At 39.2% G+C, this 16,240-nt stretch overlaps 1 protein-coding gene across 1 annotated transcript in view; it reads left to right on the top strand.

Annotated features, from left to right (window-relative positions):
* Positions 1–16,240, top strand: part of ush2a (Usher syndrome 2A (autosomal recessive, mild)) — a 344,744-nt gene that overhangs the window by 79,601 nt on the left and 248,903 nt on the right. Inside the window, exons 11-13 of the mRNA XM_051723371.1 lie at positions 6,244–6,439; positions 9,818–10,465; positions 15,241–15,424. Coding sequence (XP_051579331.1) covers positions 6,244–6,439; positions 9,818–10,465; positions 15,241–15,424 — 1,028 coding nt within the window. The remainder of the gene's footprint in view (positions 1–6,243; positions 6,440–9,817; positions 10,466–15,240; positions 15,425–16,240) is intronic.

Consider the following 16,240-nt stretch of genomic DNA (forward strand, 5'->3'; position numbering starts at 1 on the left):
GGGACCCTGGCTCGTCGACCATGACGTGGGACCCTGGCTCGTCGACCATGACGTGGGACCCTGGCTCGTCGACCATGACGTGGGACCCTGGCTCGGCGACCATGACGTGAGACGCTGGCTCGGCGACCATGGCTTGGGACTCAGACTTGGCGGCCATGAAGTGGAACTCTGGCTCAGCGGCCATGACGTGGAACTCTGGCTTGGTATGCATCTCCCCCACAATGAACGATGAACCACATATCAGTAGGGCAAGGTCGATAAATTGAGTCAGGCTGTAGGTACTCCGGCCTGGACCGTGGAGCACAGGTGGGCCTGGACCATGGAGCAGATTCAGGCATGGCTGTGACATGGCATGGAGCAGACTCTGGCATGGCTGTGACATGGCATGGAGCAGACTCTGGCACGGCTGTGACATGGCATGGAGCAGACTCTGGCATGGCTGTGAAATGGCATGGAGCAGACTCTGGCATGGCTGTGACATGGCATGGAGCGGACTCTGGCATGGCTGTGAAATGGCATGGAGCTGACTCTGGCATGGCTGTGACATGGCATGGAGCTGACTCAGGATCAGGGGCAGAAGGTGGCGCAATCTCTGCGACCCTGGCTCATTGACCATGACGTGGGACCCTGGCTCGTCGACCATGACGTGGGACCCTGGTTCGGCTGCCTGGCATCAAGGAGGAGATTTGCTCATTCAGCCCAAAGCGAAAACAGTCCTTGAGGGCAATCTCATTCAAATCGACCCTGCTGGCCAGAGCACAAAAGTCCTCTACATATTCCTCCAGGGGATGATTCCCATGGCGTAAATGAAGAAGCTGAACTGCTGGGTTCATTTTGCGGTCAGGTATTCTGTAACGAATGCTGGCAATGACAGGCAGACGAAGTTGATGGTGATGTGAAGAACCCAAGTGCTGTTTATTCATAAACGTGAAATCCCAAAAAAACGTGAACAGAAACATAAACATGGACTCGACTTGACTTTACTTGACTTAACATCCAAACAACGTTTCATAAACAATACCTGACAAGAGACAGTGGCAAACATGAGGGCTTAAATATACAGACACGGGTAACAAGTAAACAAGACAACCAATCACAAGACTGAACTAATATACAAGATAACAAGACAATGACCATGAACCAATGACATAACAGAACTAATAACAAGACTATAACCAATGGGAACAGGACACATGAACATGAGGGAAACAGGATAATCACATGACTTGACATGGAAACAGGGAATCATATGACATGGCAAAGAAACAGGAAACAACATGACATAGAAACACTTTTCAAAATAAAAGACATTAACACAAAACATGAACAAAAACACATCTAGACGTGATATTAATGTGCATCTATACCAGATACCAGTTAGTGTTACTGAAGTAAAAAACATTTTAGTTTGGACGATGAGGTGTATTTAAAAAAACAAAATTGTAATCGATATTGATGCACTGTTATCTCTTTACCTCGTCAGTACTGTTTATAATGTCAAGGCTATCTAACAGTTTGAGAGGTTCGACTTCCTCCATTTAGAGCTTTTTACTAGAACGTTCTTTGTAGAATTCAAATGAGGTCACATAAGTTTTGTGGCCTTCGCCGGCCGCTGCGTCATCAAAGCCTGACTGAATCATGCAAGTTTCAGTCTGCGCTGTCCCAGAGCTCTGGTTCTATCACTGGAGCAAGCTGATGTGCGCTGCGGTAGTTCGCGAAACCACACCTCATTCTCCCAGCTGAGATGCGCGTATCAGAGATGAGAAGCATATTTACTGCTTATAAAATGAAGCGAGATGAATACAATTAACTTTCCTTTGGCTGTGGCCACCCGACAAAGTGGCTAGTAAGGGCAGTTTCTACCCACATTTGGTGGGTGGGCCGGTGTTAATGTCAAACCCTGGTCAGAAGACATAAACATCATACACATTAACATGATTTTAGTGTGATAAAATCACTTAACTTATCTGTGTAAAGTAATATATAATATTACAACTTTATTGTCAGGTCAGTGTGATTTTTGCTTTTCTGTAATACAGGTGCATCTCAATAAATTAGAATGTCGTGGAAAAGTTCATTTATTTCAGTAATTCAACTCAAATTGTGAAACTCGTGTATTAAATAAATTCAGTGCACACAGACTGAAGTAGTTTAAGTCTTTGGTTCATTTAATTGTGATGATTTTTGCTCACATTTAACAAAAACCCACCAATTCACTATCTCAACAAATTAGAATACATCATAAGACCAATAAAAAAAAAAATTTTAGTGAATTGTTGGCCTTCTGGAAAGTATGTTCATTTACTGTATATGTACTCAATACTTGGTAGGGGCTCCTTTTGCTTTAATTACTGCCTCAATTCGGCGTGGCATGGAGGTGATCAGTTTGTGGCACTGCTGAGGCGGTATGGAAGCCCAGGTTTCTTTGACAGTGGCCTTCAGCTCCTCTGCATTTTTTTGGTCTCTTGTTTCTCATTTTCCTCTTGACAATACCCCATAGATTCTCTATGGAGTTCAGGTCTGGTGAGTTTGCTGGCCAGTCAAGCACACCAACACCATGGTCATTTAACCAACTTTTGGTGCTTTTGGCAGTGTGGGCAGGTGCCAAATCCTGCTGGAAAATGAAATCAGCATCTTTAAACAGCTAGTCAGCAGAAGGAAGCATGAAGTGCTCCAAAATTTCTTGGTAAACGGGTGCAGTGACTTTGGTTTTCAAAAAACACAATGGACCAACACCAGCAGATGACATTGCACCCCAAATCATCACAGACTGTGGAAACTTAACACTGGACTTCAAGCAACTTGGGCTATGAGCTTCTCCACCCTTCCTCCAGACTCTAGGACCTTGGTTTCCAAATGAAATACAAAACTTGCTCTCATCTGAAAAGAGGACTTTGGACCACTGGGCAACAGTCCAGTTCTTCTTCTCCTTAGCCCAGGTAAGATGCGTCTGACATTGTCTGTGGTTCAGGAGTGGCTTAACAAGAGGAATACGACAACTGTAGCCAAATTCCTTGACACGTCTGTGTGTGGTGGCTCTTGATGCCTTGACCCCAGCCTCAGTCCATTCCTTGTGAAGTTCACCCAAATTCTTGAATCGATTTTGCTTGACAATCCTCATAAGGCTGCGGTTCTCTCGGTTGGTTGTGCATCTTTTTCTTCCACACTTTTTCTTTCCACTCAACTTTCTGTTAACATGCTTGGACACAGCACTCTGTGAACAGCCAGCTTCTTTGGCAATGAATGTTTGTGGCTTACCCTCCTTGTGAAGGGTGTCAATGATTGTCTTCTGGACAACTGTCAGATCAGCAGTCTTCCCCATGATTGTGTAGCCTAGTGAACCAAACTGAGAGACCATTTTGAAGGCTCAGGAAACCTTTGCAGGTGTTTTGAGTTGATTAGCTGATTGGCATGTCACCATATTCTAATTTGTTGAGATAGTGAATTGGTGGGTTTTTGTTAAATGTGAGCCAAAATCATCACAATTAAAAGAACCAAAGACTTAAACTACTTCAGTCTGTGTGCATTGAATTTATTTAATACACGAGTTTCACAATTTGAGTTGAATTACTGAAATAAATGAACTTTTCCACGACATTCTAATTTATTGAGATGCACCTGTATACGAGGGAGGAGTCAAAATTATTTTTTGTGTTAATCAACATTATGCCACAGATGCTGTCGTTTGAGCTTAACTTGTGTTGAACCCAGAACATTCCTTTAAGACCCATTTAATATATATATTTACAATATTTGCATAATTTCTACTCCTAGATCAGCTTTTTCTTTGCCTTAAAAATGAAATGCCAAAACATGAGCTAAATTTCCCAATTCAAGGTGTAACTGTAGCAAGCAGACAATCTCTGTGCATATGCAAAGTAAGACATGTGAGTCTTTGATCCCGGATTTGTGACAGACTTGTGAATTGTAGATTCAGATAAGGATATTGGCCCATCCCCACTCAAGAGGCTTGCATTGATGTATTGGCTGAGGACTTTAGTATTCACAACAGCATTTATCAGTGTTGTGATCAGTAGAGAGTATGTAAACGTGTCGTCACAAGAGCCTCTCTCTGGAGAATTCTCCCCCACCTTTCCTTTATCTGAGCATCATGAAAGCCATTTTGGAGGAACAGATCCATGTCAGTAGATATACTGGATGACAAATTCAAAATCAATGCCTGGGTCAGCCCCATGTTAGATTGTTACCTTATTTAAATTATCAGAATGATTATTTCCTCAGATATGCTAATGTTTTACACAGTGGGTTGGGCTTTTGGTGCTGGGTAGGGATTGGGTCTTCTTGGCTCATGGTTTGAATTTATGCCATCTGTCTTGTATTTTCCTATCAACAGTATAAATAATCGATTGAAGATTTATGAGCATTTTTAATTAACAAAGCCTCAGTTGATTTTGAACTGATTTGACTTTTTCTGATTAAGGAGTGCCATGGTCATAGAAGAAGGAATACTGTATTATGTTCCTGATCAAATTCTGCAAATGGAAAAATAGTTAAAGGAATAGTTCACCCAAAAATGTAATTATTTACTTACCCTTATGTAATTCCAAACCTGTATGACTTTCTTTCTTCCATGGAACACAAAAGGTGAATTTTTGGAGAACGTCCTGGCTGCTTTTTTCCATATAATGAAAGCTGTCAAGTTCTAAAATGACAAAAGAGCAACAATAAAAAATTAGGGCTGTCGTTTTAATGTGTTAATTCAGATTATTGATATAAAAAATAACGTGTTAAAAAAATTATGCAATTAATCATGTCCCCGGATAATAAGGAGTATTCCTACGATCAGAGCAATTTAAGCTTAAAATACCACCTGTTTTCTCCAGGGGTCACCAAATGAAACTTCAGCTGTACAGGCAACGCGCAGCTTATACAGAGAACAAACCACACACATCGACAGCAGACAGCAAAGGATGAGGACGGATGCATTCTTGTGTTCAAACACAGCTTGATGGGGTGCAAAACCTGAATGCAGGGTTCTCGAGATGTATTTTTTTCAATTTTAAACTACGTTTAACTTGACATAGCAACCTAAAAACAGTAGGTTTATGACATGACGCAACCAAAGTGAGATGCTCCAAAAGCGTCTGTCTGACGCAGGTGTATATTGGCGTGTCTTTAGAAAAGCGCTTATAATAAATCGCGGACTGATTGACAAATTCAATTTCAAAATGGATTACTGTGAACTGTAGGCCAATGATTGGCTTATGTTCAATAATATAAAAATAAACAATATATTGGATTCTAAAGCCACTTTTTGTGTCTTATCAATGCTTAATTCATCTGCCACAATAATGTAATGTATTTTAATATCTGAATATATTTTATTTGTAATTATTTAAATACAACTAATTATAATTATTTCATCATTGTATATTGAATTATTGTTATTTGAGGGTCATCCTTATAAAATATTTATGTATGCGATTAATTCGATTAATTAATCGGCATACCATGTAATTCATTTGATTAAAACATTTTTATAGATTGACAGCCCTAAAAATATTGTCCATATGACTCGTACACTATATTCCATGTCTTCTGAAGTCTTACAATAGCAAAAAGATTTAATTTCAAGATTTAAAGTGTATAATGACTTAAATTCCGTTCTGTTCCTCCAACAATCACTATCATATGGATTCAGACTTGGATTATAGCGCACAAGACAAATGTACCACTTATGTTGCTTTTTTTGTCACTTTGGAGCTTGACAGCCCCCATCCTCATTTCTTTTCATTATATGTAAAAGAGTGGCAAAGATATTCTTCAGATATTTTTTGTGGTCCATGGCAGAAAAGAAAGTCATACAGGTTTGCAACAACTTGGTAAATAATGACTTTAATGATTTTCATATTTGGGTGAAATATTCTTTTAAAATTAGGGACCTTGGCTTGTTCATCCAAACAACACCTAGCATGTTCAAGCCATCCCAAATAAGAGACCTGATTTGGTCAGACTGTAGTGTGCTAAGCCAGATGACCATCTGCACAATGGCTGCTCATGTGCTCAGGTGCTGTGACCTCTCTCTCCCACACCGCACCCCCCACCTGAACCATTCCATTCACTATAATGGAGATAAAAAGCATCCCGGTAGCGTGGTGGGTATTGATGGGGTGGGGGTAGAGACAGCACAGAGCTGGCCATCCATGACTCACACACACTCACACTGCCTACTCAAGTTGACTAATTGGAGTGCGGTCACGTGGCACTCTCCTTCCTCCGCAGATCGGGGGGCAGTGTAAGTGCAAGCGACATGTGTCTGGCAGACAGTGCAATCAGTGCCAACACGGATTCTACAAGCTGCAGTCGGCGCTGGCTGATGGCTGCCGCGCCTGTAACTGCAATACCGCAGGGACCATGCAGCCACATATTACCTGTCACCAGGACTCAGGTCAATGCCAGTGCAAGGCAAACGTAATCGGTACGTATCAAGCAGCATTGCACCCTCCATCACTCTTTCGCTCTCTTCTCCCTCTCTCCCTAACTTCTTTCTCTCTGTTAATCCCCACAAAGTATCTACAGTATGTTGTGCAAATAAATAAAAGTAAATTCATAAATGAGTAGTTGACATGTAACATCCATGTCTTTAGACTTTAGTAACAAGATTTTAGGTTACAATTTATATGAATGTAAATGAGCAAGTGTATATTTTAGGTGCATAAAACTATATGCATAATAATTCTTATTTTGTCCAAAAAGCACCAGCCAAAAGATTTTTCTTCTAGTTTTTCCAGGCATACCAGGTCCTTTGCGATAAATGTGTTCCAATTTTTCCTTTCTACCTTTGAACCATTTCTTATGAAATGCAAAAGAACGTTACTCAGAAGATCATGTGCATTGCTAAGCCAGAATATCAAAGGCCACCTCATTTTAATTTTGTAATTCAGTGCCAAGTTGATTATAATAAACAGCCCGTCTTCCTTATTTTTCATGCTTCTTACAAGGCCTGCTCCTTTGTTTGTAGTTCCCACAGGTATTCTTCAGAAATTAGATTTGATTAAGGCAATTTATTACCTCCAGCACATTTGAGGCCAGCCGCAGCTTCATAAGGACAAAATTTATCAAGCGTCCAAAGTACTCTGTGTACACAATGTGCTTTGAAATGTTGATGTATGAGAATATTATGCAGAAAAGCATTACTGATAAAATGTGGCCTGCGCTGGTGGAAGTCCCACTCCCACATCAACAGGCAGTTAAACGCCTATATAAAAACGACCACAACAATATAATAAGTAAACAAGTTAATAATGTAAAAAATAATTACTCCTAAAATTAATATCTTAAATTAATTGATTTGTTTAAAAACTTTTATAAGCACTTTGTTGTAAAAGTTTATTTTTCTTATTATCCCACTGCAAAAAATCATATTTGTATGATTCGAATTATCGTCAGTTTCATTGTCTTTGCTTTCCAGTAAAAATATCTAAACAACCTTAAATTCACCTGAACAGCAAGATATTGAGACTTGTTTTCAGTGAATGTGAGTACATTTTGAAAAAAAAAAAAAAAACAGTTTTCCCACTAAATTTAGTGAGGTTTATGTTTAAAACAAGTGAGGGAAAACATCTGCTTAAATACAAAGACAAAATACACTTATTGTGTTTTTCAGGTGAATTTTGTGAATTTCATAATATGCCATTTTAACTTTTTATTTGACTTCATTTTGTTTTAAGGTTGTATTTTTACTGGAAAGCAAAGATGTTTATTAAAAATATGATTGTTTTTCTCTCGCTGTATACAGAGTTGGATGGCTGTTGCAGCACTTTTTCATTACAGGGTTTTTAGAGTTGTGCAAGTGTTCCAACATCCAAAGGCTTTGCGAGCACAATGACAAATTGAGTCTCCTTTGGCGTGATATTATTGGGGTATTCATCTGTGTCACATTGTGCATTTAACATAATGTTGTAATGAGGTTTAACTGTGGGTAGGGAGCAATATATTAACATCTAAATTCATTAAAGTGTGGAGCTCTGTAGTGGAATACACAGCAGTGGAGGAAAGTGGAGTTCTTAGTACTTATGGCTGTAAACGGTTTGCCCTGTAGGCTCTGCTCAGCAACATTAGGAATAGATTACCTGTCAGGAATATGTATGGCATATTCAAATAAGCACCGCACACATTTTAAAATACTTGATATGATTTGAATCCACGTAGACCACTTTTTAGGACCTCCAAATGAGCTGTAATTCTTTTTTAGCCTCAGTTATTTTTCTTTTTCCTTCGACTGGCTTTGTTGGGTCTTTTAATTTATTTATATCCCTTTTAGAGAAATTAAGTGTTATGCCCGAGGTTGGTCATTCATCATTGGGAAAGGGGCTCACTTAATGATGACATTCCCAATTTATTTTTTTATTCCTTGTGTAATATTTCTCAGATTTATTTATTTGTTTACTATATACTACAGTGTGTTGCAAATGTGGGTTATGATGCAAAGGCCAAAGCAAAGTAATTTCAGATGTTGAGGTTGGTGGTTTGTGAATGGTAAGGCTAATTTGAATAAGTTTAGTTGCAGAAAAGATAAATTAAATGCTGCAGCATTGTAAAATTCATGTGTAAACCGGGTGGAAATTACAGAATGTACTAGGGACTAGGGGACTGATCCCCCTAATAAAGACCTAAAAAATATCTGAAAACACAAGAAAGCAGCATTAAATGAATTTACTTGAAATCATCAGGTTTTTCTCTGCTTTTGACGTCAAAACATAAACAGCCATGCGCACATTGGATAAGCCATTAAGAACACTGGTGAAGGTGTTTACATTCAAAGCATATTGGCAAAAATCATTTTGTGTGTGCTGATCGGTTTGTGTTTAAGCTGTTTATGGCCATACCCCGATAAAGGAAAACCAATTAAGGCATTTACATGACCTTACACTTTTTGGCTTATTAAGTATAATCAGTGTAAGGATGTGCATGTAAACACTCAATATGGCTCTTAACAAATTGCACCCTGAACATTTCCTAAAGAAATTACTAAAAAAGTCAACCTCCTGAAGGTCATTGTATAATTTGAATAAACAGTTGTGTCACTTTAGTGCTTGGTATTTCAAAGCAAAAACCTGTGTCTTATTCACTAACCACCCGCAGTGTAGTTTAAGCAGGCGCAATCAGCACTGAAATTGCGCTGCATCTTGAGTATTTAAATTAAGTCATTGTTATTCATTTCCATGCAAACACGCCCCCTTTCATGTAAATTGTGCTTATTGTAGATTGAGATTCATTCACAAAAATTGCCTTGCGCAATTTATTTCACGCTATTTCTGGCAGACGAAAGCAGGTGGTAACATTAATTCTGTTTAAAAGAAAAGTTTATGTTTATATTTTCTATAGCTCATATCAGCAGTATTTTATAAAAATTATTATCAAATGATGGAGAAGTGCATTATTACCTAGCATATTTCCAGATACGCGTGTAGTCAAGTGCACTTTCGGCATGTTAGAGATGATTTAGGTGTCTGGATCACAATCTTCATCGATGCTGTTCAGTCCTGCCAAAGTGTGTCAGTTAACGGGGGTCTGCTGCATCCTCTGCTATATAGCGCTCAGAATTGACCCGCAAGATTGGAATTGCATGTGCAAATTGCGTTCAGCAGCAGTTTTGTGGGCACGTTTGCGCTGTTATCTGACCTTCACAATTACTTTAGTGAACTGGCCGTTAAACCAGCGCAGACAGCGCATGCAAATAACCATCGCTTTTACCAGGCAAAACACATTCTTAGTGAATTCCCCCCTGTATGTAATGTTTGTTCAAGACAAGAGAGTGGAAGATGAATGAAGCTTCCTCTTCCCTCATCCATAGGTCTAACCTGTGACCGCTGTAACTACGGCTTCAAATTCCTCAACAACACAAACCCTGACGGCTGCGTTCCCTGTGACTGCAACCCGCATGGATCTCTGCACCAGTTCTGTAACCCCTTCACCGGCCAATGCGAATGCAAAGATGGCATGCAAGGTCTCCTCTGTGACACTTGCATCCCTCACTTCTACGGTCCAAACATCAGTGGAGTCTGCCTGCCCTGCAAATGCAGCTCAAACGGATCCATTCCTGGGACCTCCTGTGATCCGGTAACCGGACAGTGTAAGTGCAAACCTCATGCGCAGGGCCGGCGATGTGACGTGTGTCGGGATGGTTACCACAGCCTGGACCACAGCAACTCTTTGGGCTGCCTGCCTTGCCAGTGTGAGCTCAGAGGCACTTTGAATGGCTCAGGTGTGTGTGATAAAACCACTGGGCAATGTGCATGTAAGAACAATGTAGAGGGGCTACGGTGTAATCGATGTGTCACTCATACCTACAACCTGAGTTCTGCCAACATGACACATGGATGTCAGCCATGCAACTGTGACCCCCTAGGCACCGTGCCTTCAACTGTGTGTGACCCCACTAGTGGTCAATGTGTTTGCCTGCCCACCCGCTATGGCCAATACTGTGGAACCTGTAAACCAGGTGAGTGCTGTTTTATATCAATCTGTATTTTTGTAATTCTGTTTGTTGATGCTAGTGACATGAATTAAACACTTCAGCTTTAACACTTACACTATTTGTGTATGGGGTAGACGCTGTATCCGTTTATCTAAACTCATTATACGATGGTGATGCCAGTGGAGTCATTGCAGTTGTTGTTAACTGTGATTGTTAGCCATTGTGCATTGCATTTGAAATATCTGGGTAAACATCTTTTGAATTACAAAGTGTTCTCTTCCTTTCCTTAACTAATGACTCCCTTCTATTTGTTCTTGGCTCCACAAGCAGTTGCATTGTTTTATTTGTGTTTTCCTAGATTGTGCCTGGGAATTGAGTGTGTTTTGGCAGTCGCTCTGGCCAGTGGCGTTTAACTAGCATAGCTACAGGCCATTCCTCATACACCCTCAATCAACCCCCTGACTAACTGTTGGACCAGCGCTGGCCTCACGGCTCAAGTGCACTTTAGGGCTTGGATATGTTTGGACTCCCCTTTTCCTTTGTAGTATAGTAAGTGCTAGAAGTATCCTGCCAGGGGCTAAAGGGTCAGTGTGGCTGGACCAACTGCAGCAGCTGGTCCCTTTGTCCTCGTAATGAAGATTAACCATCACAAACTTCACTGTTTACTGTAAAACCAACTAAGCTCCCTTAGTAAACAAAGTCATCCAATCCTGAAAAGTTACTCCTTTTGAGTATTATAGAGATTTGTTTCTATTAGAATTTTTGGATATTCAAAGTCTTAATGAGAATAATACTGTATTATCCATCAAAAAAGGTAAAAAAAAATAAATAAAAAAAAGACCAGTTTGGACCAGCTTAAATTTCAAAAAGGTTGTAGCTGGTTTTTGACAGACAATGTTGGTCTGTTACTGACACAATCTGATTAAATTGTTTATTGATGAAGGTGTCTATTGTCTTGACTTGACTTGCCCAAAACATGGAGCCTGATCTAATGGAAAAAAACGTATGGCGACCTTTTAAAAAAAATAATTATATTATGTGGCTCCTTATGGCAGGTCTGAGGTGAAATGTCCACTGAGTGGCTCTAAAAACAGGTTAAATTTCCTCCAAAAGAAATTTGTTTTTTAAGGTTAATGCTATACCAAGTTTAAATAACAATATCTATCCACACTAAACCTTAAACCTAAACCTAACCGATAGTATAAAAAAAATAAACAAACATACAAATCAAATGTGAGATGTCATCAAAAGCAAATGTGCGTTGTGTCAGTTCAGGCAGGTCACATGAGTCAAGCTATTTAAGTCCTCCATTTATTCATTGCCTTAGCTGCCTTTCCATTGCATGGATGCATGCACCACTTAACACCACCCTCCATGCCCAGCTCCACATCTTCTTTTAGTTTTCTCTACATCTGTCTTGTGTTCTGTACTCTTTTGTGTGCCAGTTTGGAAATACTATATTCAGTGTGTATTAGCGCCTTGTTCTTGATTTATTAACTTGATATACAGTATTTGAAGTTCTTTAAGTGTCCATTTAATTGTTTATGCAATTAAGTATTGTACCATGTTGCACTGTCAGAATGTTTAAAAATGGAACATCTGTTCTGTTACACCTGTGGGCAGTTTTATTTGCTGCACTACCTGCTCTGTCCATGCATGGCTGCATGGATGGGCAGAGAGTTTGACCAGAACAGAACCATACCTCCAAAACCAACAGATTGCTTTAATTGTCTAGAAGCAACTAAAGTATTCATTCAAGTATTCAAGTCAGGTATAACAGTTAATGCTCTATCATTTAAACATGTGATAAAGAACACAAGTGCTAAAAAAACACATTGTTTTGGCATGGTTCTATGACTCTTTTGGCTCACGTGTCGACTCATGAGCTCTGCTAGACTTGTACCATGGTCCTTTGCATCACCACTGCAACGTTCTGTCAGATGAGGTACTGCGCAATTTGATCGAATTTGAATAAGCTTGTAAATGTAGTTGGTTATGTAATGCAGAAGTTAAAATGTATCGCATTACAAGTCTTGCACTATAGTAAAAGTGAAAAGATAGCATTGTGTAAGAAAAGTTGTGAAAAGTGAACTGATAATCTGCCATTTTACTTGTGATATGTGTGAAAGGGAAAAAGTAATTAATGTTTCACACCTCTCGTGTTCATTTCACAGTAAACTGCTGCAATATATACAATGATCCATGTTAATATCATTTTGCAAAAGTGTAGGTATAGTAGCGTATTTCTATGAGACCAGATTGAAAACACACCTTTTACTGTAGCATGATGACTCTGGTCATATACAGTAAGCAGGTCACCAGCTGAACTAGAATAGCTGGTCTTTGTTTTTCCAGCCAGGAAACCTTGCTTACCAACGTCCACAAATAGGCCTATACATGTGATATGAGGACGCAAAGCTTGCATGGAAACTAAAAAAGGATGTATAGCCACCTCCGCTATCCCTCTCCTGGCTCATGCCCCTCACACATGATGAAATAATGCGGGCGTACCTGCTGCTCACCAAAGCCTCTGCCGTCCATGCCTGTACATAAAGCATGTGAACGGAGAGTGGGGCTGGCAGGAGTAAATTGAAAGCACAGGCAGAGGGGGAACATCCATTTGGAAGAGGGTGGGGGGGACTGATGACTGTTTCTGCAAGCCCTCCCCCGGCTCTCCTCATGAAGCCTCTCTGTCGTATTTCACCTAAGGGGAAGCAGCCTGTGATTGAAACATCTCAAACTCAGCGCCCCCTGTCTGATTGATGCTCGCAGGAGCCTGACGGAGCCCTTGAGATTCAACTTGTTCTTTACTCTTAAAGATAGTGACAGAGAAGTGGACCACGACACTAAAATGATAGAAGAGAGGAAGTGAAAGGGAGAGCATGCAGGCTGGATGATATATAGAATATTTATGATATATACACAGTGATTTCACTTGCTATATAAAATTAAAGGGATAGTTTCTATAAGTATACTATACTATATGTAAGCCATTAATAGGTAAATTTTTTTCAAAAATTGTTAACACTGTGTTACTGTGGTGTTATAAAAGTTTGTTTTGAGAGAGCCGCTTAGACCCCACCCAACAATGTTACTCAACCAACGTCGTGAGTTGGGGGTGGGACTATCTGACTGTTTGAACAACTGCAGACGAGGGGCGTATTCGGAAAGTTTTTTTGAATTTTTTATTTTAGCAATTCCATTTGAAGGTGCTAGTGTGGCAGAAATTACATACTTCAGCTTTAAGTAACATTGTGTATACCGCAATGATTTTTATGTGCTTTTTATTTCACAAAGTCAATGTCATTAGACAAGTCACAATCCTTCCTTGTTTTGTGAGTATGAGAGCATTAAAACTTATTTTAATGGGGTCTCTGATTCAAAGTTCTAGAGCAAAAACGATATTAGAGTTGAAAGTTAGAGTGAAGTTTTGTTCACTTATGTGAATACTTCAAACTGTCTATTTCAGTGAATCGACTAATAACTCTGATTTAACGATTCATTTAAGTCATCACTTGAAAATGTTCATTGAAGTCTCTGAGTGGCATTTTACATATACCAAAATGTTTTAGTAAAAATATATTAAAGAAATGTTCCAGGTTCAGTACAAGTTGAGCTCAATCGACAGCATTTTTGGCATAATGTTGATTACCACAAAAATTTATATCGACTCGTTCCTCCTCCTTTAAAAAAGCAAACGTCTGGGTTACAATGAGGCACTTACAATGGAAGTGAATTTTGAACATTAAAATACTGACTATTTCAAACGTTTATCAACAAGACATAAAGGATATGTGTGTAAACATGATTTTAGTGTGATACAATCATTTACAAACCTTTTCTGTTTAAAGTTATAGCCAATTTTACAACTTAGTTACCATGACGATCTGATGTCAACAATCCTAAAACCCTTACACGACTGTAAAAATGCCAATTTAAACAACTTTTCAGCTCAAATAATACACAAGTTTTAACAGAAGAATGAATGCAAATGCTTTTAATAAAATTATAAGCTTCAAATTTCTGTGTTTAAACCCTCCAAAAATTGGCCCCATTCACTTCCATTGTAAGTGTTTCACTGTAACCTCGATTTTTGCTGTTTTTAAAGAAAAGGAATTAACGAAATTAATTTTTGTGGTAATCAACATTATGCCACAAATGCTGTCAAATGAGCTTAACTTGTAAATATAGCTGTTTATTACTTTTTATTGTTATGTTAGTGTATATAAATGAAATTCATTAAATAGCATGTTTCCTTTAGTGTAAAACAGTGTGGAAAAGATGCCTTGATTATTTCTTACCAGATTTTGGTTATCTACTTCTATCAGAGATTATTGGAATTAATACAAACTAAAAGATACTTATATCATTTGGCATGAGCCCCATCCTACGGTTCAGCTCTGAGATGTTGCTTGAACAATCAGATCCTGCCGCAGGTATAAAACACAAAAGAATGCGAACAATGAGAGACAGCTGACCGGCTTTTAAAGCAGAGCTGTATTATGATTGGATGAGATACCTGATAGAAGAATCCCAAGGTCTTCCTGCTAGAACTATGCTTACGCTTACATTTCTTGCTAATATTTTTAATCTACTTGGCTTCAAAGGTTCTTTGGTCAAAATGATTGTTACTCTGATTTATAAAAAAAAGGACCTTTTTAGAGCAAATGCATTAAGATCGAGATACTATATATTGGATATTTGTCAAAAGGCTGACATTTTTGAGATATAATTTGTATCTGTATTTCCCAGCCCTAAGTTATAAATGCATTAACATTTCTTTGCATCATATTTTTCAGGTTTCTTCCTGTCAGATGAGGGGCTGAGCGAGTGTGAAGTGTGTGAATGTCACTCGGTGGGAGCAATTGGGCAGGTGTGTGCTGCCCACTCGGGCCAGTGTGTTTGCACTCACCCATCACTGACCGGTCGCAGATGTGACCAGTGCCAGGATCTCTTTTTTGGCTTTAATCCAAGTGTTGGCAGGTCAGTGCTACACTTACACTCTAATCTCGGTCATGTTCAAGTAAGACTTTCATGTACTATTATGCAGAAAGGTATACTGTATCTTCAGGTACAAAGAACACCCTCTGATGAAGGTGTAAATCACAGCTGGAAATTACTCCAGACCTCCCTCCTATCAAAGAGACTGAGGGCTAGTGAATAAAGCCCATTAAGAAAATCATGCACATCGCTTTTCATAGCGATTTGAGCCAGTTAGCTGCTTTCTGGCCCACGGGTTCAGACAGAGCCGGCAAAGGTCAAATTAGCCATTAAAGTCTCCTGCCTCTAAATGAGGCAGCATTTTAATGCTCTCTGCGTAGTTGATTTGTTGGATACATCAATTAGGTTGTAAATACATCATATGTTAGCTGTCTTAATGATACACTCTAAAGCAGCTCCCCATCTTGAACATATGGCCTAAGTTAAAGATGCGAAACTTGGCATTCTCAGGAGTCAGTAGATTGGAAAATTATTTTTTATGGTTTCACTGTCTTTTTTTGTTTGTTTTCCTGCAAACAACAGGTTTTCTTTGATGACTTTATATTTGAGTCTTGGTGTTTTTTTTGTTTTTTGTTAAAGTCTCATTAAATGACCTTCTTGAAGACTTGTAGGAGATATTTAACTACGCCAGCCATGCTGGGCGAAGAAAAGGAACAGCAAAGGTCATCGTCAGTCATATCAAGCATCGTTTACCTTTTTTAAGTGTTTCCCCAAAATAAAATAAAAATAAGATACTGGAATGCGCGTTAGGCAGGGAGAACATTAATTGTTGGCTGGTGAGATGCAAATAGCATGAAC

The sequence above is a fragment of the Myxocyprinus asiaticus genome, chromosome 17 (assembly GCF_019703515.2).
Source record: "Myxocyprinus asiaticus isolate MX2 ecotype Aquarium Trade chromosome 17, UBuf_Myxa_2, whole genome shotgun sequence".
Classification (NCBI taxonomy): domain Eukaryota; kingdom Metazoa; phylum Chordata; class Actinopteri; order Cypriniformes; family Catostomidae; genus Myxocyprinus; species Myxocyprinus asiaticus.